Below are 27,606 nucleotides of genomic sequence, written 5' to 3'. Positions count from 1 at the left end.
CTTTAAATTTTCTGCGAAAATACAGATTTATTGAATGTTAACAACAGGAAACTGTAAAACAAACAGTGATTCTCACATTGAGTCACTTTGACCTTGGCCTTCTTCTTCACCACAAGATGTGGACACACCTGCAGTCCCAACAGTTTGACCACACATAGCCAAAACAAGTGTAGTTTGTGTGTAAAAATGTTAAAGGTGTCAAGAGTGTGCCCAGGTGCGATGAAGATGGCCCAAAAAGCCATTGACAATTAGTTGTAACCAGCACAGTGAAGTGTGATACCGACACAACACAACAGACCATGCCTATGAAATACAGTATCTGTGTGCTGGGGTGAATTCTCTTTGACCGCCTCTACGGGGCCTTGACCATGAGTCAGCTCGTTCAGAAAGACACATATCCAGGCATTTGGAGCATGTCTTAATTGGTCAATGACAAGCTAAACTCTGTGATAACTAATATTTACATTTCTACTGGACATGTGTTTTGAGATTTCATCTCAGTACTGAATCAACAACATAATTATACCTTTCATCGTGTGTTATTTACACAGTGGATGATACAGAAACAGGTTGATCTAAATGCATTTCACAGAGAAACAATCACATACTGTAGATGTACAGGTAATATTAGTGTTGATGTCTGGAGGCTGCTTTCTTCACAAACATCAAGCAGTGATGCCATGATGCCAGTACACAACTGTACAGTACTGTACATCAGCGTGTGGTGCAATATGCCTCCACTTGAGCTATTTGAATTTAACTGTGTTTTTGCTAAATTAACCTCATTCACAGAATCTTTTAACAGCTGAGATAAAGATATTTGAAAAAAGCGAAGTGTTCATAAATGTCTTTTTTTTTTCTCTCTCTCTTTTTCAGGTGAAATACGGCAGATTTGGCTTTGTGTGGGATGCAGCAGTGCTGGAGTATGTTGCTAATAATGATGAGGATTGCTCCTTCTACACTGTTAGCAGTAGTGCACCAGACCGTGGATATGGTATCGCCATGCAGCATGGCAGCCCCTACAGGGACATTTTCTCCCAGAGGTAAGAGTTCTAACACTAAACAACAATAAGCAGCATCCTTGACTGCAGTTTATGTGTTGTTTAAAGAACATCTTTCACATGCACAATGATGGAGCTATCATTTTTGTTCTACCCTGTTTGTCTCAGTCATATTGTCCTCAACTGTTGGTTGAGAAATATCCTCTGCTTTTGAGAAGAGATATGGCAAATTGCACTCATATTTATTCTGCTTCTGTAGAGGTCTGAGGACTGTTTGTGCCTGCTCCAAATTTATAACAGCCACATAAAAACAGCCACTCCTATAAAGTTTGCCCTGCTGCAGTGGTCGAAGAATTTGCTCTCTAGGTCAAGTACAGAGTAAACAGCAGATTGAATTCTACATCTATCTTCCAGAGGAAAGAGGTGAATGGCACTTTGATATCTTGTGTGCAGCCAGGTTGCTTAGCCTGGATGTGGTTCATGGATCAAGACAATGGCTGGATATGTCTGTCTGGTTACTTATGGCGGCCACTAGGAAGCTTATAATGTTTGCAGACATCACACAAAGTTCATTGAGCATCTCACCACTGCTGCTGAACTGTATCTATGCTGAGCTTCTGTGCAGCCTAATGTTCTTGATTGTTCATGTGTTTGTTTTGAATTATTTTTCATGTCATACTCTGACATGAACCACATATCCAGATAGCAGGTTAGGTCATATGAGGTGTAAGGATCGCTCGCGTCTCCACGGAGAAGAATAAGAATCTCGGCTTTATTTGTTATCACGGATGACGTCCCTCATCGTTTAAAAATGAGGGAAAACAAAAATGTACAATGTCTTCATTAAGCTCATGATTTATATTATGTGAAATAGTTAGTGTTGTTTTATGTGTGTTTGTGTTTGGCAAGACATGGAACCACATTTAATGTGCACGGGCCAAAATGTGCGAGCTTTTCAGAGTGTGTGACTGACTAGGCCAGTCTGTTTATAGCTCTATATTTGGTGAAGCGTTTCACTCCAGAATATTGCCTATCATGGCTGTTATTAAAATAAACAAGCAATTAATTGACAGGCCATGTTTCCAATTCCCTCCTATTATTTCAGGGGCAATGTCACACTCTTGGGAGGACAGTTTCAAACAGTTTCAAACAGTTTACTCACTCTTGTCTTAATGGTTCAAACAAAAACAGACAGGAGAAATTATCAGGAGAAAAAAATCTCTGTGGTGTAATTGTTTTGTTTCTTGGATGGGATTTTGATGTTTTTCAACCCGACATTCTGTATTATACAGATTAATGAAGCACTACTGTAAGTGGAGGTTCAGCAGGAATTATATTAGCAGTCTCTGCCCTAACAACATGGAGAGGAATGTTTCACTCTGCTTGATCATTTTTGGTGGCAATGAGTCTAGTGACTTGTTGAAGCATCTTTCAGTTGGATTTGTGTTTACTGGGCCAACAACATTTGTTAAAGAAAAAGTATATATAATTTACTGGTTTAGATGTTTGTTTTGTTTTGTTTTTACAACCGACTAGCACTGTATGTGAGCAGAACATAATCAACTTTAATAATAGTGTTTAAATTGTAGATTTAACTTATATTTGTACTGGTTTCTGCAAAGGTTTGCTTGATCGCACCCATAACACTTTATTAGTCTTGCTTGCACAGCGCTGAGGTAGAGATTAATTTTAAGGCAAATACTTTGATAGCAAAAAAAATGGGTTTGTTAAATTATCAAGCAATCTCTGAGGGCATCAATAAACCCAGAGTGCTGTGACTGCACCTTCCCAAAATACTTGTTGTGGAACCTAGTGTACTAGCCTGAATATTATTAGGTGTACAAATGACACAGACTGCAGCATTTAGACAGTATAACCTCAGTGCTATACTGTATGGATCTCATCCACTAAAGGGATTTCTAAAGCAGTGCAGGGCAAACAGGGCAAAAACAGTCCAAAAAGCACTGGAGCCAGTGGGAGGAATTATATAAGCAGCCAACATTTGCTGAGCCTGCCTATCCCCTCTCAGATGCCAGCACAGGCACATGTGTCAACTCAAATTGTCTGGGACCACAGTCTCACTATGAAAGTACTGTAGCCCATCCGTATACCCTGTCAGGCATTGTTTTCATTTTGCAATTGATATATTGTGTCTTGACATGACAAAGAATGACTTCTGCCTCAGGTTTTCCTATCTACGTTTGAAAACTCTTCCTCTATCAAGATCTATGCAAGGCTTTTGATTCCGGCAATCACATTTTGTCAAATATGTAGCTTTTTTATTGATTCTGATTTGAATGTATCAGCTCACATCTTCAAGACAAAAACTAAGTCCAGTTGATTTGATTAAATTGCCTAGAGATGCTCACAGTTGGGTTTCATAAGTTTCACAGACTGTCTTTGCCGTCATTTTCAGATCAACCTCTGTTGCATACTCAGCCCCATACTGATCAATATGAGGTCCCTATCTGTTTATTCCCTGCATTTGTAATATTATTTCCAAACTTACTGTTATGTTGATGATACCATCTTGTATTCCACCAATTCATTCGCGTACGAAGCCTTCCCTAAGCTCGTTTGAAAGAGTGTGCATTTTACAAGATCTCAAACTGTTGAACGAGATGAAGTGCAGTTTTGCAAACACATGGATTTGGTTTGATATCAGATTGCTCCTCAAAGTGCAGTGCAACTAATTTTTAATAAACTAGACAATTCTATTTACATTCTTATATAGAAACAGAGTTCAGTTCCTTCTTTGAAAACTGAAAAAAAAAAATACAAATATCCTATCTATTATATTATCTGTGCAGTGTCAGTTTGAAGTTAGAAAAACTTGCTCCTCTGAAGAACTTCAAAGGTTTACTGATATTTTTAATGCTGTTTTCAATTAATTAATTAATGTGTCCCAGTGTGATTGTTTCTCTGTCCATGATTTGTTCTTTAGTCTCTCTTGCGAAAGAGATCTTGATCTCAATTAAATGTCCTCAGTAAATAAAACTTAATACGAACATGTGAAATTACAACAGTAATCAATAGAGATGCAAATAGTTAGATATTATGTTGTTTGATTTAAATTGAAATCTTACTGTTCCTTACTTGTGTGTTTGTGTGTGTGTGTGTATTGTGCATACTTTAGGAGTGTTTACTATCTGCACGTCCCTGGTGGAAATATGAGAGATGAAAAGGAATTTATTCGCTTTGACACTTTGGAGAGAAAAGCAGGATGTTTAGAGACAGACAGTCTGCTGCAACTTCATCCAGCGTTTTCAACCTGTTTGTTTTCTGAAGAAGCCATTGCCCGAGTTCAAGTGCAGCACCACTTCATGCCTGTGCTGTTTTTGTGCAGGACTATGTGGATCAGGGTGTATTGTCGACAGTATTGAGCAAATAATGGCCAACTGTGTACGTGCTCGTGGGTACTGCTGTTCTCAGATTGATAGAGACAGCCCGGAGATTTACCAGAGTCAGAGAAACAGTGGCGTAAAGGGTTGGTCCGCTAATTTAAACTGACAGCTACTGACAAGTTGTTTTGAAGTGCTGAAGGGGCAAGACTGTGAAGAAATAAACCTCTCACAGGCATATATGATTTTTGTCTATGCAAGTCTGCTGGCATTGAAGTGAAAATTGCAAATTGGAGATTTAATCCACAGCAGATGGACATCTTGAGCTTGCTGCAGTTGACAATGATAAGCTGTGGGCGAGACTATTTATTGTGCATATTGAATGTGGTTAAATTTTATATTTTCATTGCAAGATAGATGAGGTATCTCTTTGTAGGGTAAGGATTGCATAATTTTAATCTTGACTTCATCTTTGATTTAGCGAGTGCGACAAATTCTTCGCAAGCCAATGATAAATGTTAGGAGCAAAAAAACAGTTCAGAGAGAATGAATTATGTTCCTTTAGTTATCAGTGTCATGGTATTAGAGGATTGTTTCCATAAAAATCCTGCCTTTCAATTTAGGCACACAAAGAGTTCTGGTTGTACAATATATAATAAAAATAATTATATGGATTTGATTATGGTCTGCTTGCTCAATTCAGCAACAACGTAGCATTCACATCGTTGTTTTATTACCTGGCTGCAGGCAAGTGTTCATCAGTGGCTCGAGGGCTGAGAGTTGAGTGCTTTTAAATACATCCATGGCAGGCTGTGTTTCTGTGTGGACCGTGGCCGTGCATGCTATGGTACGCTCGAGGGGCCAAATGACGCATACAACAACAACAATTCATTGCTGCAATCATGGCTACATCACACCTCAGAGACCACTGGTTAAATTGCAACAGTGAGAGGGCACTGGAAACAGGTTTCATATTTTTAAATTACATTAGCCTGTTTGACTGTGGCTTGTAATTTCCTGACATGGTAAATATCACGCTTCAGGTGATCAAAATTGCAAATGTGTGAGGATTCTCACAAAAGTGAGAGAATGGAGTTAGTTTAGAATTATTATTTCTTATCTTTTCAGGAAACATATTTTTCTGCCAAAAAAAACAAATTTCATTCCCTGAATATGGTTTTATCTGAGTAATGTGACAAAGTAAGTCCCTTATTGCTACATTTTAATTAGAGACGGCATGCATTGCATACATATGTGTGATTCATCTTTGTCCCCTTCTCTTAATATCTTTGGTGCAGACTTGCTTTTATCTCAGCCTTAAATCCAGCAATCCACACATGCCTTTTTCATTGTTCCCTCTACACCCTCGGCGCCTTCATGCATTTATTTTAAATCCCATCCAGACAATAAATCGAAGTCCCACAGTAAGTGATGTGTCACTAATGTGAAAGTAGTTCTTCACTAAAAGATGTTTTTAAGTGATATTAAAATGCTCAGAGTACCAGTGAATCTAAAGTAAACTGTATGGCTCATAAATTAGTTTGTTTGTGATGCTTTTGGTGAGATTTTACATCAGCAGGTCTCATGACAATAAAATTGTCAACAATAGTTAAAAAACTGTTGATGAACTGACTTTTGAAAGTTTGAGTATTGCGAACCTTGAAGTGAAATTTAATGACTCGTGTTGTGGAGTTTTTCTTTGGAAATGTATATGATTGAGATAAACTGAGCCGCACCATTGAAGGACACATATAAATAGCTTTTAAAGCTGTCTTTGTAAATCTTACATTTTAGTCCCAACAGAAGGGTAGTAAACAGTCTGCAAGAAGAGGGCTTGGGGTATAATACCTGCACTGTTTGTGCCCTGTCACAGCTGTCTGAACTGTAAAGTGGTTCTGGAAAAAAAAAAAAAAAGGCTGTACGTGTTCTTGTAATAAGTCAATACAAGTTCCAATTTCAGCTGAATATAAAATATGAATGTTTGCATACTGTCAATCACACATTTACAACTTAGTGTAGGTGTTATGCCTACAAATACAGAGAGAACCCACACAACAGATTGCATTATTGCCATCCAAAATGCAAAATCAGGTCGGTAAGCCAACCAAAGCTTAACTTTGTTGATTATTGTTTCATGAATTAACAGAATCTGTTTGCATAAGCATAAACATTCCATCTGTTATTCCACCTTTTCCAGCATGAGGACTTATATCATAAAAATTACAAATGTGGGTTTTGTTGGTCAGACAAAACAAAACATTAGCCTAGATTAGCCTTAGCCTGTTTACATGGTGTGTTATACTGTATTGGAAAAACAAGTCAAGTCTTGGAGCCATGGTTAAATATAGTACATATTGAGTAAACCTTCACTTATTTCAAAATCGTCGTTCTGTGAGTATTATTTTCTTGACTGGGGCTGCAGGTGGCAAGGGACATATTGAGTTGAGTATTGAGTAATAATATATTTTTATCAAGTTTATTTTTTCGCTCTCATTGCCTCTCTCCCTCTTGTTCTCCCTTTCTCATTTATGATTAATTTCTTGTATTGATCATGTCTATTTCCATCTTAATCTCATGGGAGGGGAAAAAAAGAACAATAACAGTAGGTTTGAAAAAAAGACCTGGATACAAGTAGCAATTGGAACAATTTGTTGTCACTGAAGACTTTCAAAATGGTCCGATATGTGCTTTTTGTTTTTTTTTTTTAGACCTTTGTAGTCCCATGGTACTGTGAGCTACGTGCATGATCAAAATAAACTTCAATCAAGGGTCCTGCTGAAGAAACCAAAAGCTCTGTCTCTCCATCACACATACGCACTCATTCACACAGTGAGCTTAAGTTAAGATGTAGGCTCTGAAGCCCTCACTTTCCAATCCATGGAAATCACTATCCATGGGGAGAAATAATGCATTTATTTTCCATAGGGTGTTGAGCAAAGAAAAGGTGTGTGTGTGTGTGTGTGTGTGTGTGTGTGTGTGTGTGTGTGTGTGTGTGTGTGTGTGTGTGTGTGTGTGTGTGTGTGTGTGTGTGTGTGTGTGTGTGTGTGTGTGTGTGTGTGTGTGTGTGTGTGTGTGTGTGTGTGTGTGTGTGTGTGTGTGTGTGTGTGTGTGTGTGTGTGTGCGTGCGTGCGTGCGTGCGTGCGTGCGTGCGTGCGTGCGTGCGTGCGTGCGTGCGTGCGTGCGTGCGTGCGTGCACGTGCGTTTTTTTTTTTTACAACAGTGACATTGTTCCAGATGACAAAAAATGGATTTAATGTCAAGTGTCAATTAAATCTTCCTTGCTTTCTCTCTCTCCCTCTCCCTCTCTCTCTCTGTGACTTTGCTCTAAGCTCTTGTGCTCTAAAGCTGTCACTCTTGTACCAATCTATCACCGTCAGACTCAGCCCACACGCTCAGTACATTCATTAAATCTTTATTAATCACAATTCATGATGGGGATGTGACTCGTTCTCTCTCTCTGTCACTCTCTTACCCTCTCCATGTCTTAATGATGGTTAATGACTGTGTGACTTCTGCGTGTTGTTTATTATAGTTCAGCTTGGTAACACAGTGTGAGGGTGTTCCAGTTAACCCCCACACTGTGCTTTAATGATGCTTAATTGAAAACTTTGTTGACAAAATGTATGACATTGGACCCTGAGACTGCTAATTGGAATAATTAAGCTCTGCAAACTTTACTTGAGGGCACCAAAGACTCATGGGTAAATAACCCTCTCATACCCCGCTCCTTGTGCTGACACACCAATAATTGAAAGGGCAACGTGTTGGCTCAGTAACGAACATGGGTGCCTCACAGGTGGAAGGTTTCTGTGTTCCTCTTCTCTGTGTGTTTCAGTGACTTAAAGGTATGCAGCAGGTTGACACACACACACACACACACACACACACACTATGGGTTAAATGCAGAGAAAGAATTTCACTGTACTAGCTGTATATGTGACAAATAAAGTACCTTTACCTTTACCTTTACACACACACACACACACACACACACACACTATATCTATCTATCTGTAGATATCAGCCATGACTCTATTTAAACCAGCTCTTATAAGATTCTTAACATAGATTTACTTCTTCACTTGACTTCACTGTATGACATGAAGCAAGGGGTTTGCTGTGTATCTTGTCTGTGATAATTTGTCCAGTGAAAGAGAATGCCAGACTCCAGTGTTGAGGAACTACAGCAATTATAGGCTCTGTGTTTGTCAGAGGGAAATGGGGTGAGTTCGAAATCCCACACAGTTTTGGCACTGTATGCAAATTGCCCCTGCTCTACAGTAGAAAGTGATGAGGTTTAAACTTGTAATTTGAAAGTATTCTCCATCATGGTGATGATATGTGGAAAGCCCTCAAACATAATCTGAAACATCAGTTCAGAGCTTGTGCTGAGAAAATCAACCAGGAAGTCTGATGCTACTTGACATTATGTTCAACAGTATGTTATCTGATGTTATCTGTCCCCTCTGATGGCACCCAGCTTTAAAAGAGTCAGCAAATTTCCTCAATTTCCGACCAAGTTATGCACTTTGGAACTGCGAAAGCAGCAAGTTATCTCTGCCGCAAAAATTAGGGCTGAGAAAATGGCCAGTCTACAACTATGAAGGTCACTGGAAAGACTTCTGGAGTTCACTCTTTTTATATTTGGCACCAAACTAAATCCACTTTAAAACCATCTCAAATATGCACCACCAGTGGCGGAATAATCTTTCTGTCTGAGATGACTCCGGCAGTCTGCGGTTGAACAAACAGACTTTCCAGACACTGAGATATTGACATGTGGCTGTGGGTCAGCGTGCTTCAGTCCTAGCTTCTATCACCTTCCCTTTTAAAATGAAACACAAGACGAGAACAATGAGGAGCAGGGGCCTGACTGTCGATGATGATAAGTCTCTCTGCTCCTGACTAAGATTCAAGCCAATGAGAAACTTGCTCACAAAAGTGATGAAATCATTTGGACAAATAAAGAAAGTAACTGCAGCACAGGTCAGCTCGTTGCTGTTCTTGTGTGATTTTTTTTACCACAGAACGTCAGGGTTTGGTCGTTCTCTGAAGCAGGTCGCACAGCAACAACCAATGTGATTTAATAATAATGATCTGATGCTTTATTGATTCCCCATCGTCTCTACAGGCTGGTCAGAAATGAGCTTCAGCAGCCGTTTAGCTTGAGGTGATTCAGAGATGCTTCAGTGGGTTGTGTGCTGACATGAGTGCTGGAGTTCAGCTCTTTAGTTCAAGGCCGACCTCCCTAATCACTATGTCACTCTCACCTACTCGGAAAACTACAAGCAATGCTCAAGCTGGGTGAACTCTACAACTCAGCCCATTTCCCTTTCAGACTGAAACTCTGCCAGCCACACGGGGTTTCACCTTGAGAAACCTGCTATACGTCTGTCTCACTGTACAGGCTTTCATGCAGATATTTTCACAAACAAATCGCATATTTTCGAAGACATGCTCGTACTCTGACGGCAGAATTTCAAACTCCTTCTGACGCAGCAGTCATCAGAGCTACAGTGAAACTACTTCCAGAAACTTTTTTTTGTGTGTTATTTATTATTATATGAACATTATTCTTCATCATGTTTTCCTGTGCGGCTAACACCACTGAGGCAGCCAGAGACCGCTGATGTAGCCAGCTTTGTGTTAAGCTAGTAACTGAGGTGTCAGCTCAGTGTTGTTCTCATTTAAGGAGCTGACAACCAACAGTCGTCTCAGAGTAACAAACTCATTTTAGCATAACACGTCTGTCTCTCATCCCCCCTTCTTCCATCCCCCTCTCAGCTCATTTCATTTGACATTCTTCTCCTGCTCACTCATCTTATCTATCGTCTTTTCTCCCCCCCTACTCATCTTACTTCATCAACCATGTCGCTTCCTACTTTCTCTCCTGCACTCTCCTTTTCTCCATTGTATGATTTTGTTGGGAGCCATCCATCCAGATTGAACACACCATTTTCCTTTCTTCATCTCACTTACTTCTCTTCTCCCACACGTTCATGTTCACTATCCACCTTTCACCTCACAGTAACTTCCACTTCTCACTGTCTCCAAGTTAAAATTGTGTTTGCTACAGAGGTGACAGGTGAAGTATTATTATATTCTTTAAAAAAAAAAGAAAGGAAAAAGATCAAGACTGTTGTAGCTGCTGCAGATGTATTTAGCTGTTCTCCGTACGATAGTATGCCCTGAAATGACGCACTAAGCCTCGGCACCTCTCATAGAAACTGTTAAGAGGTCTATCTAGCCAGTTCTGAAATTCACTGAACTGTTTCACATTATGCTTGATCATCTAACTCACACTGCTCTGCATTTTAACTGGCTACAGCTGCAGTAAATCCTTTACTGGGGGAAAAGCAGCATGGGACATAACCTGCATTTATAGAGGCCTTATGGATGGGCCTGGGAAAGACTGCAGAATCAACACAAGATATGGAGTTGCAGCACATTTAAGGGGGCAATAAGTGAGATTTTTATTGTCCCGTAGCAGAAAACAGCCATAATATATCTAGAGGGAGTTGATAGCTGACTTGATCAATACCAATGACTCAACGATCAGTTTGCCAGGTGCTGAGATAACAGGCTTTCAAAACTCACTTTGTAGTCTATAGTGTCTAGTTCGAACAGTCCCGCCATCCATTGAGTTAGAAAGATTCCCCTTACCCCAGCAGTGGCACAGCAACACAGTGTGAAATCTCTTAACAGTCCATTTTCACTCCAGTAGGGATATCATTTATAACGTTAGGGGCTGCTCATTAAACTGTTGCAAATAGATGCTGCTGTCAAATAAAGTCAAATGAGCTCCTAAAACCCCACTTTTTAGGCAATAGGCTACATATAAACATAAATTGTTTTTGTTCAGAATACATTAATGAGTCCAACTCACAAAGGACCGTTCAAAACTTTGATTAAGTCAACACAAGAAAATAACTCATATGCCCACTAAAGCATCAGTACTGTTTTTAACATTAGGCTTTTTTTCTCTTCGAATCCAGTTATTCACCCTCAGCTTCAATAAAATTGTGTTTGTTCATATGCCTGCACATGTTTGTACATGTCTGGACTCATAAAGACATTTATTAACATAATGTGCTCATGTTTGTCCCCTATCTAAGTCACTGTGGTATTTTTCCTTTCAGCTTGAGTCAACTAATAATGTGTGATCATCCCACCATCAAGGCTGCTGCCATAGAGTTGCCATGGCAACATCCAGTCCACACAGTAGCAGCCACTCCGGAGAGAACAGGGAGGCAGAGACAGAGTACACACACACACTGTCATACGGACAAATACACACACACACTGCAACACACATGCATTGAGCAGTTGCCCCTCGCCACACTGGCAACCTCTGCTCATTTGCTTTAACAGCCAGTGGGAGTGTTAAAGTCATTATAGATCTCCCCAGTCAAAGTCAACGATCTTAAAGCAAACTCATTACATACAAAGTGTTAATGCGTCTTGCAGCACACCAGCTGTCTCATAGACTCGTGGAGATACATGTGCATACACACTTGCAACATACATGATCTGTTAAGACGTTATTACAAAGAAATACATGCATGCATACAGTATACACATGCACAGCTGTGGGCAGCTGTTTCACTCAAGGAGGCCATAACAGACACATAGACACAGATGAATTAACCCCTGTTCTGTAATTACATTTAATCCATCAAACACACTTTACTACCCTTGTGTATGCTGCTGACATTGACATTGAAACATTCACATATACTGTACATGTTAGTTGACAATGATGCATTTAATTAGATGTTAACTTGCAGTTGACATGAAGCCCCTGCATAAAAAGCACGATGTGCCTCTAATACCTGTTTTACACAGGCTCAGAATGCACTGACATATAGTTTATGCTATTCTTATAAATTAAGGCCTAATACACATGTATATTATTCCACTGAGCACTCAGACCCAATCAGACACCAGAAAAAATATTACCTGCCCCAGTGAAAAGGCTGTTTCCCCCATCTTCACATCTACAATGACTTCCTGAACATCAACACCCTGAAAGTGGTTTTGCAAAAGGTCCGTCTTCAGTGACGCAGTTTGCTTGTGTAGGAAAGGCAGTAATAACAGAAAAGCATCTTTTTGAATAATAAGAGTAAATGTGTTGACTTGGACTAAATTGATCTATTACTTGATATTTCATGCAGCAGTGTGCTGACTGGTGATGTCTTGAGTAAGAAGCACTTGAAGGAAGGAAGAAAGAGAAGAACCACATCTAACTGTACACAAATGCACACTTGATTATTCTCCAGTCCAGAGTGAAACTGAAGAAAAAATGTTTTAAGATTAACTGTGCATGGGGAAAGCACACTGCTTTGGGGTTGAATAAATGAGCTGTCTGATTATGTCTACTCTGCTTTAGCAAGAAATCCATCAATCTCTGTGTAATGTGGTGGATCTTTCTTTAAGTAATAACGCCCATGACATCTACACACATGTGCACGCTTTAATTAGCTTTAATTTGCTCCTAGCTCTCATTAGCTTTGTCATTGTTTCTGAACAAACTGTGCATTAGAGAATTATGATGTGTTTTGAATGTGAACAGCCAAATTTAAAAAATCTAGACAGATGGTATAATGTGGGAAACCTTTGACTCAACCCCATGTTTTTTGTCGGCCAGCTTGTAGTGGCCTTTCATCCTGACTGTCAGCCATGGGATAGAGATAAATGAAGCACAGTGGAAACTGCTTTTGTGAGTTTAGAAATGAATCATGCTCAATGTCTCTTACAAAGCTGAAGTATACCTTATCTAGTAGCTCCATGCGTCATCTTTTAAACTTGTACATAACTTATTTTATCTGTGAATTCATTCATAACCCTCTTCCATACACAATCTATAAGTGATGAGATTGACACATCATCAGCACAAGAATTACTCTGGCAAACCCATATTCCATTCCAGTTATATTTTTACTTGGTTGCATACTGTCAGCATCGCTAACTTTCCAACAGCTTTTTTTTTTCGTGGCTCATTCACATGAAAGAAAACGCCTAACATTATAATAAACTACCTAGTGTCAGGCTTAGAGCTACATTGCCACCTACCAGACTTCAGTGTGGTGCATTGGATTACTGGCATTTTTCCACGCTCATAAGACTCTGATCGCATGCGCGATTAGTGCACAAAGAGCGGTACGTGCAGAGGGAGGGACACAAATGGCAACTCTATTGACATATCACGATCCAATTGACTTGAAGATGATTGGATGGTGTTTTTACAGGATTGTCCGTTCCACAGGTGACTGACTTTTTTCATTTTTGTGAAAAAACATTTAATTAATTTCATTAACTTTAATTATTGAGAGGATTTCAACTGACTCAGTAAAAAAAATGCTCCGGAATAGGATCTCCAACCCTACATTTATTGTTTTCTTCAAACATTCTACAGTTAGAAACAGTGTACTTGTCTAGCTGTGGGCAGGATAAAGGCAGCTTAACCTCAATAAGATGAATGTAAGGTAATTGTACATGTACTCTGTGTATGTGCGTGTGTGCCCCTGAATGTTCTTATGAGTCCATGTCAGTGCTCTGGTTTGATTCAAGAGCCTATCAGGAAGCAGCCTTTGCATAACTCTGATAGGGCAATTACTGCAGAATGATAGATGATGAGCTCCACAGGCAGACAGGTCATAATATCGGAGAGAGAAAACGCTCTCCGTTCTGAATAGCAAATCTGTTCCACGCCATCCTCCCTCAAAGTTACATACCGCTCAGTCACAACCTAACAATTTCTATGATGAAAGTCAGTTTGATCTTTAATCAAGTTAGCGAGTATGCCTTTTAGATAATCTTCATCAATTTGTTTGGCACGGTTTTGATTGTCTAGAATTGGAAAAGGTCGGCATTTAGTTGGAATTTTTGTGTGTGTTCATCAGAGAAGAGATTTTTAACTTAATATAGCTGGTACTCTCACCAAATAACAATATAAAAACATCAGTTTCTTTGTTTCAAGTGACATCGCTGTGTCTCTCTCCAAGAAACGAATGCTAATTATCCTTTCCAGTGTTTATCTGTTTTCCCTCAAAGGTCAGCAGTAAACAACTTTTGTAGCATTTTGTCACAAAGGGATTTACTGTCCACAGTATTTGTGTTCACAAATGTTAAAGTGGATGAAACAAGAAAATGCCACCACCTGTTGCCACTATTTAAGTGCCACACAAAACCTGGATGACTTTGCATTTGTTACACATAAGAACAATCAGCTCTTGAGCTACAGATAACAGACAGCGACTCCAAAACATGAAGCATGCCTCTTCTTTTGACAAACATGAAAAGACATCAATTCAAACAAGAAATCTTTAGAAGTTGGCTGAATTCCATGCAAGAAATGAAATGATGAAATATTTTGACAAAACAGTGCCTTGCTTCTTTGATAGGTGGGATTGCTCTTATTCCATCTCATTAGTCTGTCTGTAATCCATCTTTGTCTGTAGCTGTCTGTCAGAGCGCAGCCTTGTGTGTGTGTGTGTGAAAGAGAAGCATCTGTTGTCAGAGTGATAGATGAAAAGGTCAGTACTGTGTTTAAGGCAAAACATTTATCCAGGAAAAAGGGCTTGTTCTAACTTTAATTTATACTTGTTTTTCTGTGATACTGTCGTCTACTAAAAACAAACTTGGTGGGATGCTGTTCAAATTTTGATTAAAACAGGTACTGTTCAAATCTCATGTTAGTCATCCGAAGCTGACATATCAACTGTGCCCTGGATGCAACATTAAAGTCACTTTTTTTTTTTTTTTGCACCGTTGCTCCACCAGCAATCAGAATTGTAGCACTCAGAGGGAGTAACGAGTGGTCAAGCATGAATCAGTATCAGGGGCAAAAGTCTGTTATCTAACATTACAGTCCAAAAGTAAGTTAGAAACATTTTAACACAAGAAAAAGTGGGAGCAGGGCCCACACTGCACTACTGAAAAAGAACAGATGCAGAAAACATGTGGAGACATATCCATGCCAGCAGGATAAAAACCAGTTGAGTTCTCAATGGGCCTAAAAATCCAAACGTGATCTGAAAGTGTGGAAGTCCAAGCCAAACTCGCCCGAGATCATCACATACAATATTGAGCCTGAGCTAGTTGCGTACCATGTAGAAAATAAGCAAAATCAAATAAAATACTGAACGAGATACAAGATTCATAGAGAGGAGAGCGGCAGCGACTCTTGGGTGAAAACACCACAACGATATCCATGGTTCTGACATGAAGCAGAGCTGTGCCTCCTCGGCAACCTTATCCTGGTGCCAGGCCTGAGTGCAGGCGATCACTGTGTTAGAGACTTTTTTTTCTCCAAAGCCCAAGCCCGACCCAACCAATTAGTATAAATTGTTGGCCTTTAGTCGTTTTTTTTGGGGGGGGGGTCGGGTTCAGGTTTGGGCCTAAATTAAGAAATCTAATACCCAGGGCACACAACTAGGCCGTACTACCACTGCAGAACTATAGTGTATAATCTGTTGATTTAATTTGTTTTGTGTCAACACTGCAGTTCATCTAAACAAAGTTGTTTCCAATCTAATCTGCGCTAGTCAGATCCAAGCAATCTCACAATCAAGCCAGCAGTTGGTGGACATGATCTCCTATTAAAATGACTATTGGTGGATTTGCTGTAAGAATTAGTGTTTTGTGTTTCTCTTCTCTTCTCTTCTCTTCTCTTCTCTTCTCTTCTCTTCTCTTCTCTTCTCTTCTCTTCTCTTCTCTTCTCTTCTCTTCTCTTCTCTTCTCTTCTCTTCTCTTCTCTTCTCTTCCTGTCCAATCAGTTACAGTTACAATTGGCATTTTAACCATGTAGTTCCCCAGTCCCACCAGCACTTTATAGGCCAGGAAGTGATAAGAGAATGTCCCTAAATGAGAGTGACATGGTTATAGAGCAACGTAGTGAGCCTGTTTTGCTGATTTACATTGAAATGAGACATGTTTTTTGTGGCTATTGTGGATGAAATTAATTATGTAAACTGTCTGCAGGACTCATTTGCATTTCTTGATTGATTTTGGTCCATTTTGCACATTCTGTATGAGGAAAAAGGAAGATGAGAGATGGGCAACGTCATTCATATCAGCATGTTATCATTGAAATTTCAGGAGACGTTTGCCCTCAGGAAGTTCTGCACATAATTGCAAACATCTGTCTCCATGTTCCTATAATATGAATCCTGTTGAAGTTAACTTGAGTATACATATAGATACATTTCTAATTTTACTCATGCCTGAATGGGTTTCAGCTGTGTTGCTGTCAGTCAGTGGTGGCTTAGTTTCTTAGTTCATAATTTGCATCCATTTGTTTTCTGTTCCAGGATTTATGTCTTGGGTGGTAAATGCATTAGCACATAAACACACATTCCCAGACTGTTTTTTTCCTCTTAGTCTCTGCCATTCCATGTTCCCCTCGCTCCTGTTAAATACCCAGCCGTATGCTAACAGAATCTCTGTGCGCCTGTCTGTGTGTGTGTGTGTGTGTCTGCAGCTCCCCTCCAACCCAAAACGAACGACCCAGTTAAATAATAAGCTGAAGCCTAACAGAGGGACCCTATCAACCTCTGAGCTGTATCCTCTCTGAAGCCATCAATCGTGGGACTTAAAGCTAGGCTGCATAATGACATTGTGGCAGTGTACTTGCGCTGTGCTGCAAAACATATTAATGTTAGCCATAATGAGTTTGACAGCCCAATATGGTTGTCAGAGATCAGGGAGGATTTGGACTGGCAAACACTGCCCTCAAATGGAAGAGAGACGTTACAGCATCTGCAGTCAAAGCTGCAGTGTTGTCAGGGTTTGTGCGGTTGATTAATGTGTATTTGTTCTCATTCTCTGTGATTGTTTTGAAAGATAAGAAGCATTTTGACTCTGTGATCATTAAAGTAGGACTCACACCATAAATTATAATACCCAGTAGTAACTTAGCTTGTTGTGGATGGTGGTGTGTTACTCTTCTGGATTTTGCTGCTGGCTGATTACCAACACATTCATTCCTGTAAACCTACTTTTTTATGAATGTTTATTTTTGTGTGTGCTGACCACTTTCTAGAAACCTCAAATTAGAAGGATCAATTGTCTGATTTCACCTCACAGATTATATTTACAATTGACTAATATGTAAGATAAGATTTTGCGGCCTCTATGTTCTGTCTGTGTGTTCAGAGTTGTGTGTTTTCTATTTATCTCCTAGGATTTTGGAGCTCCAACAGAACGGGGACATGGATATACTGAAGCTCAAGTGGTGGCCCAAGGACAGCCCCTGTGACCTCTACAGCTCAATCCAAACACGACAGCGTGGCAACGCCCTGGACATCCACAGCTTTGCGGGAGTTTTCTGTGTCCTGGCAGCTGGCGTGGTTCTCTCCTGCCTCATTGCCATGGTGGAAAGCTGGTGGTCACGGAGGAAGGGATCCAGGGTCCCCTCCAAGGAGGTAGGCGATGAAGGGGTGGCTTAGAGTGAAGTAACAGAACCAAGAGAGGTACAGGGCCTACAATAGATCCTTCCTCATCTCTATGTTGAGGGACGGCCGTGGAGCAGTGTAATTTATTAGGAAAAACTACCAAGAGAAGAAGAAATAACAGACAGTGGACAGATGGTGGTGGCATAGGTGGTTGAGTTTCAGGCACAAAAAGAAGGATGTAGTATGAACTCCAGACTTTGTGTCCAGAGGTGTAAGGTTTAAAAAAAAAAAGAAAAAGTTCTTAAAAGTAGAGAGGCATGAGGCAGGAGGTAATATAAAAAGAGCTTTCTTAGTGACAGTCAGAGTTGTGACACTGACAGCATCCAGATCTTCTGAAAACCTCCTGTGGTGTCAGTGTCACTACCCCTGAAGTAACAATACTGTCTGTTACCACAGGCTGTAACTTTAATTTACACATCTGTCAAAATGAATCTTGGAGGTGCCACATTAGCTCTGCACTGAGAGAACTGGCATTGATCTTTTGCATGGTTTCGCGCATATAGCACTGTGCAGTCTTGTGTGCACAAAGGTATGTTGAAAGAGAAATAATGAGTCAAACTCTGAGAATATTGTGCTTATTTCACTTGATCACCAATAATCATGATCTCAGTGGGCCTGTACACTTACAAAATATCCTGTCATGTTTTTAATTCTAATTGTTTTCCTAATTAAAGTTACTGTCAAATGATCAAAATGATTAACCAAAGAGACACTCACAGCCAAAATGAAATTGAATGGGAGTTCAAATTGTATTAAGCAGCAAATTTAACTCGACTTAATTGGAGAGGATGTTTATTTTTCATTTGTGCTATTCTTTTTTTGCCCTCATTAGTTTAACTGAAGTGTTGCCAATTACATGAATGCCAAATAAGATGTCTAATATTACGTATGATGTAATCTAACATGGCCTGCGTGACATATCCACATTGCACTAACAGGGTAATGGTCTCGGGTCTGAATGAGTTGTTGTAATCACGTGTTTTCATAGTTAGGAGTCTGGATTATTTGGACAGTTTAGGGATTCAAGAGTAACTAGACGGATTAACACAAACACAAGTCAAATTGTTAAAAAAAAAATCCTTTGCATTTAATGACTGCCTGACGACCCCCCAAGTGATCTCCAGACAACAGCAGATCCTGGTGCTACTCTCCCATATCTTCACTCACTCGATTGGTATAGGGGTCTCTCTGGCTTTAGTCTGGTCTTCAGCATGTAGAACGCAATTCAAAGTGATTGAGATCAGCTGACTGACTCAGCCAGTCCAGATTATTTCACCTCTTTACCATGAAAAGCTCTTTGGTTGCTTGAACGTTTAAAATCATTTTCCTGCACAGCGTTGAAAAGTTGTCCAATGAGTTTTGATGTGCTCAGATGAATGTGAGCAAACAGAGTGTTATTATACGCATCTCTGCATTAATCCTGCTGCCTCGGTCAGCGGGGAAATCATCAATAAATGTCAGCGCAACAGTTCCACTGGCAACCATACATGCCCCAGCTATAACAGAACCACCATCATGTCTGACAGATTCGGTGGTGGCTTTGGATCGTGATCTATTCATTTTTCCCTCAGCTTGATAGAGATTCATTTTTTAGTTTCTTCAGATCATAGAACTTTACCTGTGCCTGACTTCTTACACCCATTAAGTCTTTTGTTTACAGGGAAAGCATATCCCTAACTGCTCCTTGGGTCTACCAGGTTTCTGCTTACACCCAGCTGCCGATTTTGGCAAAACATGTACCTTGCATTCTGAGGTGCCTAATTACTTTGGAACCCTAATAACTGTTAAAAGATCTTCATGGTTCTTTCACTTTTGACACAAATCTTGTCTAAGTCAAGCTGAGACCTGACACTTAAATGTATAATCCATTAGTTCGAATTGAATGTGTAGAAGCACAGACCCTAAGGACAACAAATGTATTAATGTCAAAGTACTCACAATCACAGTCTAGAACCTCAATATGGATAATTTAGTGGCATTAATCGATATTTACTCATGTAAAACTAGTGAGTATCTGCTCTGTTGACCCTGTTATGTATTCAGTAACCTGCTAGCACTGGTGCACTAGTGGTACCGCTGCAAAATCCCACCTTTTTAAATGATTTATTAATTCTGCTACGGTGTTGATTAATTTAAAACAGGCCAGATGTGTCAGTGTCAACAGGGTAATCAACCACTTACCTTTCTGAAAAGTTAATGTTTTGGAGAAAAGGGGACACTGGCAACATTAAAAGCAAAATACCAAACAAAACAGCCTAAGGGCCTGCTGGAATGCTCCACTGTGCCTTGACCAAGACAGAGTCACAAACTGACTCATCGTATTAAGCATGGATATTTATACCAGCGTTCTCTCCAAAACAGTGGCAACCCTCCACCTTGTAAATTAGCAGCAGCACTCTGTGAAATATCCAATCAGCCTTTGTGTGGATGATCACCTCAGCAGGAATATCAATTGGAGCAATCAAAGTGATGTTTGCAACATCTTCTCCCGGTGCTAGTGCTGCACTGTTATGATATAGCTCAGTTAGATCCACCATAGACTAGAAAGGTGAATTTGTCAAGGAACAGCCCAAATTTTCTATGAATGCACTGTAATTACATAAGCCTATGCCCTTTTCAACCAGAATATGACATCATTGCAACATTCCTATTTCAGTAGCCTTTTATCCACAAAGGGATTTAAAAAGCATTTGAACCAGCTCCCAAAACAATTTCCAACCCCAACCCACCTCATCACATCCCATGCCTACTGCTATGTTTACCAAAACACACAGAGGGTGGAAGTGTTTGAGTAAATGACTTAAATCAAAACTGTGAAATTGCAGCCAAGTGTGGCCAATTTGGTATGCAAAACATGCCACTGATGAACTGAAAGGAATGTAATTATGTGTGAAATAATATTTTCACTTTTGGTTCACAGATTATTATTTATGTGGTGGTACCAAATTAGGCTGAGTCACAAAGAAGCACAGATTCATTTTTAGCAGAAAATGTTTTTTTTGCCACCAGGTAAATTACTGCACCTTCCACAAATGCCTATTCCCTTTTGAGGGAACTCTTTGATAAATACAGGTAAAGGTTAACTTGTAGATAATGACTGGATAATGAGAATTACTGTCTTACATTCAACTTCCAATCCTTAGCTATCCAAATCAGGGGAATATTCAAGGTTTCTTAAAATGTATTACGGATATGGTCGTCTGGTTACCAAAATGGGCTTTGATGGGGGACGGGGGGTTGACAACTATTTCACTATAGGACTGTCTGTGTGAACATCTCTGTTTTACCTTGAGGATCAAGTAAGAGAGGTCTGTCTCATCACCTTAATCTTTGGTGTTGTGCCAATTTAAAGTTCAAGAATAAATTGGAGAAGATGACAAAAAGATGGGAATGGAAATTGTGACCAAGCCCAGGATGATTCAGTGTGAGGTCAGGTTACTTTTCATGATAAAAGGCCGATAACACCACTTCCCTCAGAAGTAATTTAGAGAAAAGTGTCCACATGAAAAGTCTATTCATCAGTCGTTACAAATGATTAAATGAGCACCGCCTGGTCCAACACTGGTGCATCACTACAGATTATTACATCAATTCATCACTGCAATTTCTAGCTATTGAAGAAAGATGCTTTGTTTAATTCAGACAGGAATATCCAACCAAGAAAACTGAAATTGGTGTTTTATTTACAGCCAAAAATGTGGTTTGTAACTTGAATTATGTGCCCATTAATCACTGCAGTGTTCACAAGGTTGTTTGACAAACTATTTGTGAGTTTCATACAGCTTTGTTTACTGCAGTCAAATAAACCACCTGCAGTTGCTTGTAACTGATCAGTAGTTGCAAGTGATTAGTTTTATTCATCACGTGTCATTTGGGCTTTCTGTTCATTTAAAGTTTACTTGCTCTCCATGTAGATTCTTTGTTAGAAACCAAATCAGTTCATGGCTAGACTTGCTGATGCTGTGTTGGGATAAACGAGAAGGGGCTAGAAAGTCCCATGCACACTCCCCTTATCTTAGTAAGTTTGCCATACGCAAGTTCCCCATGTGTCTGGCATGATGTGCCATTAGACTACAAGCTGCAGTGGGAACAGAGTAATACGTATATTCAATAGGAGGTTGACTGCAGTCTGCTAGAGCTTAATTTAGTTTCTTCTGCATTGTTAATTTCTCCCATCATCTAATTGTTCTTGTAAAATCAATATATTAGATATTTACCCAGCTTGCCAACACTCATCATGTTGAGACCTTATTGTATGTGACTGAAACAGAGATTGCGCATTTTTTTATTTGACTCAACATTATCAGTGTTCTCTCATTTGACAGGCAAGATTTTTTTTTTCCACTATACACACACAGATACACAAACAGCTTACCCCCCCACCTCCCACCAACAGTCCCCTGCTCAGTTACCAGCTTTAATCTGTCATTCAGACCAGTAGTTTTGTCCACCACTGAGCAACCACAAAGACACTAAAGCTTCAGTTGAGTCCAAAGTCATGTTAAGCACAGTGTGGTTCAGCTGCAACATACCCGCCCCCCGCTATCTTCATTAGCCACTGAGAGCAGCCAGTGGAATCAGCCCCTGACTGAGCACAGGAGGCAGAAGTGTAGTCGCAACACTGAATAGGAAGGACAGCAGGTATCTAAATGGTTATAGCCTTTGATTCTCTTTGTAGATCTTGTTAAAGGTTTTGCATATAAAAGTAGCAGGCAGTCACAAAGGTAGGAGAGTGAGAGAGAAAAACGACCCCATAAGTTTTCTTTGCGAGCAGCTTATTTCAACCCAATGTTATGTTCGCAAAGGAGGAAGTTATGTGATGTTTTTTCAGAGCAAAGGTTGGGTTCAGAGAAGGTCAGGGTGGAGGGAAACACAGGATTGTGACACGGGAGACCTGTTTCAGACTGGTAGTCAGAATTGTTTCTTTTATCCATTACTGTTCTACAACCTTAAATATGTATTTGATATTGTCACCATGGCAGCAAATGCCCTCTAATTTTAAGGAGGAACTGACTTCAACCCAAATCATAATATTTTCCATAAACCTAACCAAACCATGACCATTATTATGACAATGAAGGTCTGATATGCTTGCTGGTGGTATATTATGTAGATTGTAACCAATGACAGTGACAAGCAATCTATATGATCACTGAAGCTGGAGGACTTGTTGGACAGAAGGAAATCACTACTATTGATTTATAAACCACACATGGACACTCTTATTGTAATGCAGTTTGGTGACATTTAAAATCTGATAGCCTTTTATATAGTCCAGTGACTCAATAAGGGGCAGTAGCATGGCCATATCATTTCTAAGTTATTTGGTTTTTTCATGCTATGAGGACAAAGCATGTGGATATCAGTGGGATAGTCAAATTAAGTATGAGCTAATCGTGCATTATTGGAAGAGCCTTATTGGTGCTTCCATGGTGAAAATGAAAGTGGCTCAGTCAGCCATGATTGTTTTGATGGTTGACCTCAGACTTTTATCCCTCACCCTGCCAAAACATTGACCTATTGATTGTCAGTAGTTTGGCTCAAGGGTTCCTTAGAGTAACCACTGAAGCTAAAGGGGTCAGTGTACTTCAAACAAAATCTTGTCGGATCATCGAACAGGATCCAAAACCCCCTGCATCCACACCTCTCCGACACCAAAATTGGGCAGGCTGCATCAGATTTGAACTTACTCTAGAGCTTGTTATTCAACACTTTTCATGTGTAACAGCATGAATGCCACAGTCACTGCTCCACTGCATCGTTTCTATCACTATTTGAACGATTGCTGTATCTGCTATCTTAATGACTGGAATAATATATTTACCTCAACTCTTTGAGTGTGCCTAACAGTTTGTCTCCAACATACTCACAGACCACTTGTCTGGAAAGGCCACTACAAATTAGAAATAGAGCTCACTTCATCAAAGTTTTTAATTTGGCTGATATATTCATATTACCATTTCAAAACTCTTGTCATAATGTATGTAAAAAGAGTGAAGATACCACACAATCACCATTTGAAAAGATGGAAATCTAGCTGCTAAGATGGTTCCTGAGAACAGAAGAGGGGAGAGTCAGAATAGTAGCACTGCAGGTCTGCAGCCTATCCTGACTCAGTGGAGGACGGAAGACAAATTTTAGTCAACTTCAAAGCAGCTAATTAGATAAATTGCATATGTTGCGTTTTATCGGCTGGGGAAAAGTCTGCGTCTGCATGCAATTTGGCCTTAGTCATGGCCAATGGAGTAAGTCTGGTGTGTTTAATGTCATCTAACTTCCTAAAGTTGAATTAATAAAGTGAAGCAAACCATAAAGCTTGTAATTAACTCCGCCAGACGCCTTGCTCCCTGTCAGTTTAAATGAAGAACTCTCTCTCTGTCTCGCCGTCACAGTGAACGCTAACATCACTTGAGACCATCGGGCTGGGCCGAGAGGAGCACGCAGGCCCCTGTGCATTTTTGCAAACTTCACATAAAACAGGAAAGCCTGCTGATTCATGATTTATGAATGGATCAAGAAGACTTGGCTTAGTGAGATACACTGGCACCTCAAATATGAAGTGCAGACTTGGCATGAGGACTCTACATCCAGCACCTTACTCCCACGCAGTGAGAGATTTACTGTATAGAAAATTCCGTCTAATATCTGCCATAGTGTTTCCTATGGTTTTGCCCACTATTAGAGAGTGTACGATTTATTACTGAATATAATATCCAGATATAACATCAGTCAGTGTTCAAGTTTTGTGCAGGATCAGTTGGGTCTCATCACTTACACCCTCAAACATTTGTATTGAGAAAATTAAAAGGCATGTGCTAATTTGCTCCCCACGAAGAGGACACTATTCCCAATATGGCCCCTCATACAGATACACACAACACACTGATGAGCTTGCCTTCTCACATGCATGCACATCAGCATTTAACTCACCTCCTCCATCACGTCAGGCTTGTATCAGTATAATGGATGCTCAAACTTTGTGCCAGGTATTCCATGTCATGAAACCCATTAATTCAAGACATACTCTACATTTGCTTGGTTTGTTTTAAACACGCTTCATAAGCCCCAGTGGGTTTTTTCCATTTTTATGTTTGTTCCATCTCTAAGCAGTCAAGATCCAGGTTATCTCACCCACACAACTAAAGATGGATGTGAGTCACTGAAAATTAGTAAATACATAAATCATGACTATGTTCATCCATCAAACTGTATGGCCAACATTTCATCCCCACTTTCCACTTACAGTACATGTACCCATACATGCTTTCTGCATACATGAAAATGCACAACTCTGCTGTTCAAACTAATTCAGCTAAGCTGTTTGTGTCTGTTCTTTATACGTACTAAAACATGCATAATCACACACTGTGCATACTGTCTTCACGTGCCTTTGCATTCATTCCTTATGCTGTAATGCTGTGTTAACTGCTTCTGACTGTGGGCTCTCTGTCAGTGTTTGTGTCTGTGTTGTGGTTCTGTGTTGTGTGTGGTGCAATGGTGACACTGGGGACTGCTTCTCGATGTTCACTTATGAATGTTTCGACGTGGGTTTAACAATCACAGACACAAACGCACACACTTCCGCAGAGCCGACTCATGTGGATTACCAGTGATAGGAGCTGTTTCGTGATTGAGCATGCATAACACGGATATTATGTACACCAAATAAAAAGGGATTGTCTAACTGTGTCCCTGGAGTTTGCTAGTATACATTTTAGTCAAATGAATCACAACCACAGTGCAGTACAGTGTGTTCCTTTTGTAAATGTGGTAACACTTTTTGGAAATTAGTCCTCCTCTGTATTGCTACTCTTTCACTGTGCTCAAAGCATCTGAACTCATTTTGGGTTGGGTGTGTGATATTGGGGGGTGTGTTTGTAATGATAGCACTGTATCTGATGAAAAATGGATCAAGGTGCCCTTAACGCTGCTTCGGAGGCAAGTCTAAATTTTGACATCTTGATTCTTATGACAAGCTATTTGCTGAATGTCAAAGTGTCTCGAGGCCCATTTCAGTCATAACAGGGCGGATACATTGCTTTAGCCTTTTTGGCCTATATATGTTCCTGCACAGGTTTGTATGAAAGAGTTCTGTCATTGGATTCAACAACATCTGCACAAATTCAAAACGCAAAAGTGACTCTACTGCTGCCAAAATAGAGATAATTTTCATTGTCAGAACTCTTCCATAATGGTTACATCTGTGGTTTTGACCATGTCTGATATTTCATATAATCCATGTAGACTTAGCATGAGAAGAGCAGGCACTCCCTTGTGTATCATTTTCTTTGATACACCAAAAAACAACTGACCTGAATATTCCTGGTTTGGATGGGAATTGTCAGTCTTCTCGTTCTAACTCTACACAATGATCTGTGTCACTGTGGCTCAAAGCTCTCATATTTTGTCTCATGTTTTGTTTTTGTAGATAAGTACACTGTGTTGAGGGGTGTAGCGGGCGAGGGGGAGAGAGAGAGAGGGAGAGAGCAATTCAAAATGCCATTTAAACATCTCCCCTTTCCAGGTATATTACAACTGTGTGAATGTCTCTCTGAAGACAAAACACAGAACGACCTGCTTAACTGTGTGTGCTGACTGACTGCCATGTCTTTCTTCTCGCTCACCCCCCACCCGTCTGTCTCTCCAATTGACTTCTCTCTCTCCTCCACCCTACCGTCCATTTGCCTGATCTTGTCTGTCACTCATCCCTTCTCTGTCTCCGCCGTCTGCCCATTGTCTGACCGTGTGTATATTTGGCTTCTTCTTTTTTTTTTTCCTTTTCTTTGGGGGGGTGGGGGCTTGTTTTAATCTTCCCGCTCAACTTGCATGCACACAAACACACAAACACATCTATATTACTTACTCCACATCTCTCTTTCATCCCCCTCTCTCTTTCTGTCCCTCTCCTCCTGTCCCTTTTTTCCTCACACACAACCATGTACACTTCACACACTCACACCAGACACAGGCAGATGGCTCATCTGCCAGGCAAGCTGCCGACCCGTGCCCTCACAGCCCCAATGAGCATCCTCTTGCCCTGGGTGGTCAGACCCAGAACCAGACGCCCAACACTACCAACACCACTGCCCCTACTGCCACCCATTACCAGCCCCCAGCATGCTGCGACATTCCCTGCGCCCTGATCGTGCAGCACTCCTACGAACCCACCAACCCCTCCGAGCTCACTCCCAAAATGAGAATGACCACCTTCACCACCTCACCTCCCACCCCAAGGTTATACATACAATAGAAGATAACAAAAATAAATCATTGGTTAGTAATGCTTGAAGAAGGCTGTTATTTGAAGTGTCATGATATATAAATATTAATGAAATTCGATAAATGACGCACATCAGGGAGAAAGGTTCAAACTTTGGTGTTCACAGTGCAGCAAAGCTCAGCTGGAAACAAATGTACCTCTTTTAAAAACATTTATTTACCTGGCAAGTTGCCAGTTGACTATATGTGCAATGATGCCTTTCTGCCATTAGATGGTGCTGTCTCTCTATCTAGAGGCAAATCGAGCATCATCTTTGACCAGACAGTCAAAGTTTCATGCTCAGTATATATATACTGTATATTCAGGTCAAGTCTGCAATGGAGGATTTATTTTATGTACCATAGAGATTTTATTACATCTGAAGCCAAAAACCATTTTGTGGTCTAAACCTGGCTTCGTTGTCCAATATAATGCCTTTATAATATGTAGTAAATTAGAGATGTATATTAAGTACATTTCACGTACCTAGATATATATTATTCTATTTGTCAGTAAGGGGATTCAGTGTCAACCTCTCTTCCACAATGTTA

General features: G+C 40.2%; 1 protein-coding gene across 4 annotated transcripts in view; it reads left to right on the top strand.

Annotated features, from left to right (window-relative positions):
- Nucleotides 1-27,606, top strand: part of grid2 (glutamate receptor, ionotropic, delta 2) — a 506,792-nt gene that overhangs the window by 473,962 nt on the left and 5,224 nt on the right. Inside the window, exons 14-17 of one of the 4 annotated variants that reach the window (XR_015036586.1) lie at nt 877-1,043; nt 17,526-17,766; nt 26,225-26,320; nt 26,759-26,895. Coding sequence is in view for 2 of the 4 variants with exons in the window: in XM_085786556.1 (XP_085642682.1) it covers nt 877-1,043; nt 17,526-17,766; nt 26,759-27,030 (680 nt within the window). In the remaining 2 variants the exon portion in view is untranslated. Of the gene's footprint in view, nt 1-876; nt 1,044-17,525; nt 17,767-26,224; nt 26,321-26,758; nt 27,031-27,606 lie in introns of those variants that run through there. The other 3 variants (XR_015036585.1, XM_085786556.1, XM_085786555.1) reach the window with 3 other exon arrangements.

This window comes from Trachurus japonicus, chromosome 9, assembly GCF_045865225.1.
Source record: "Trachurus japonicus isolate A0001 chromosome 9, Traja_1.0".
In the NCBI taxonomy this organism is placed as follows: Eukaryota; Metazoa; Chordata; class Actinopteri; order Carangiformes; family Carangidae; genus Trachurus; species Trachurus japonicus.
Note: the sequence above shows the minus strand (reverse complement) of the source record. Positions and strands in the feature narration are given on the sequence as shown.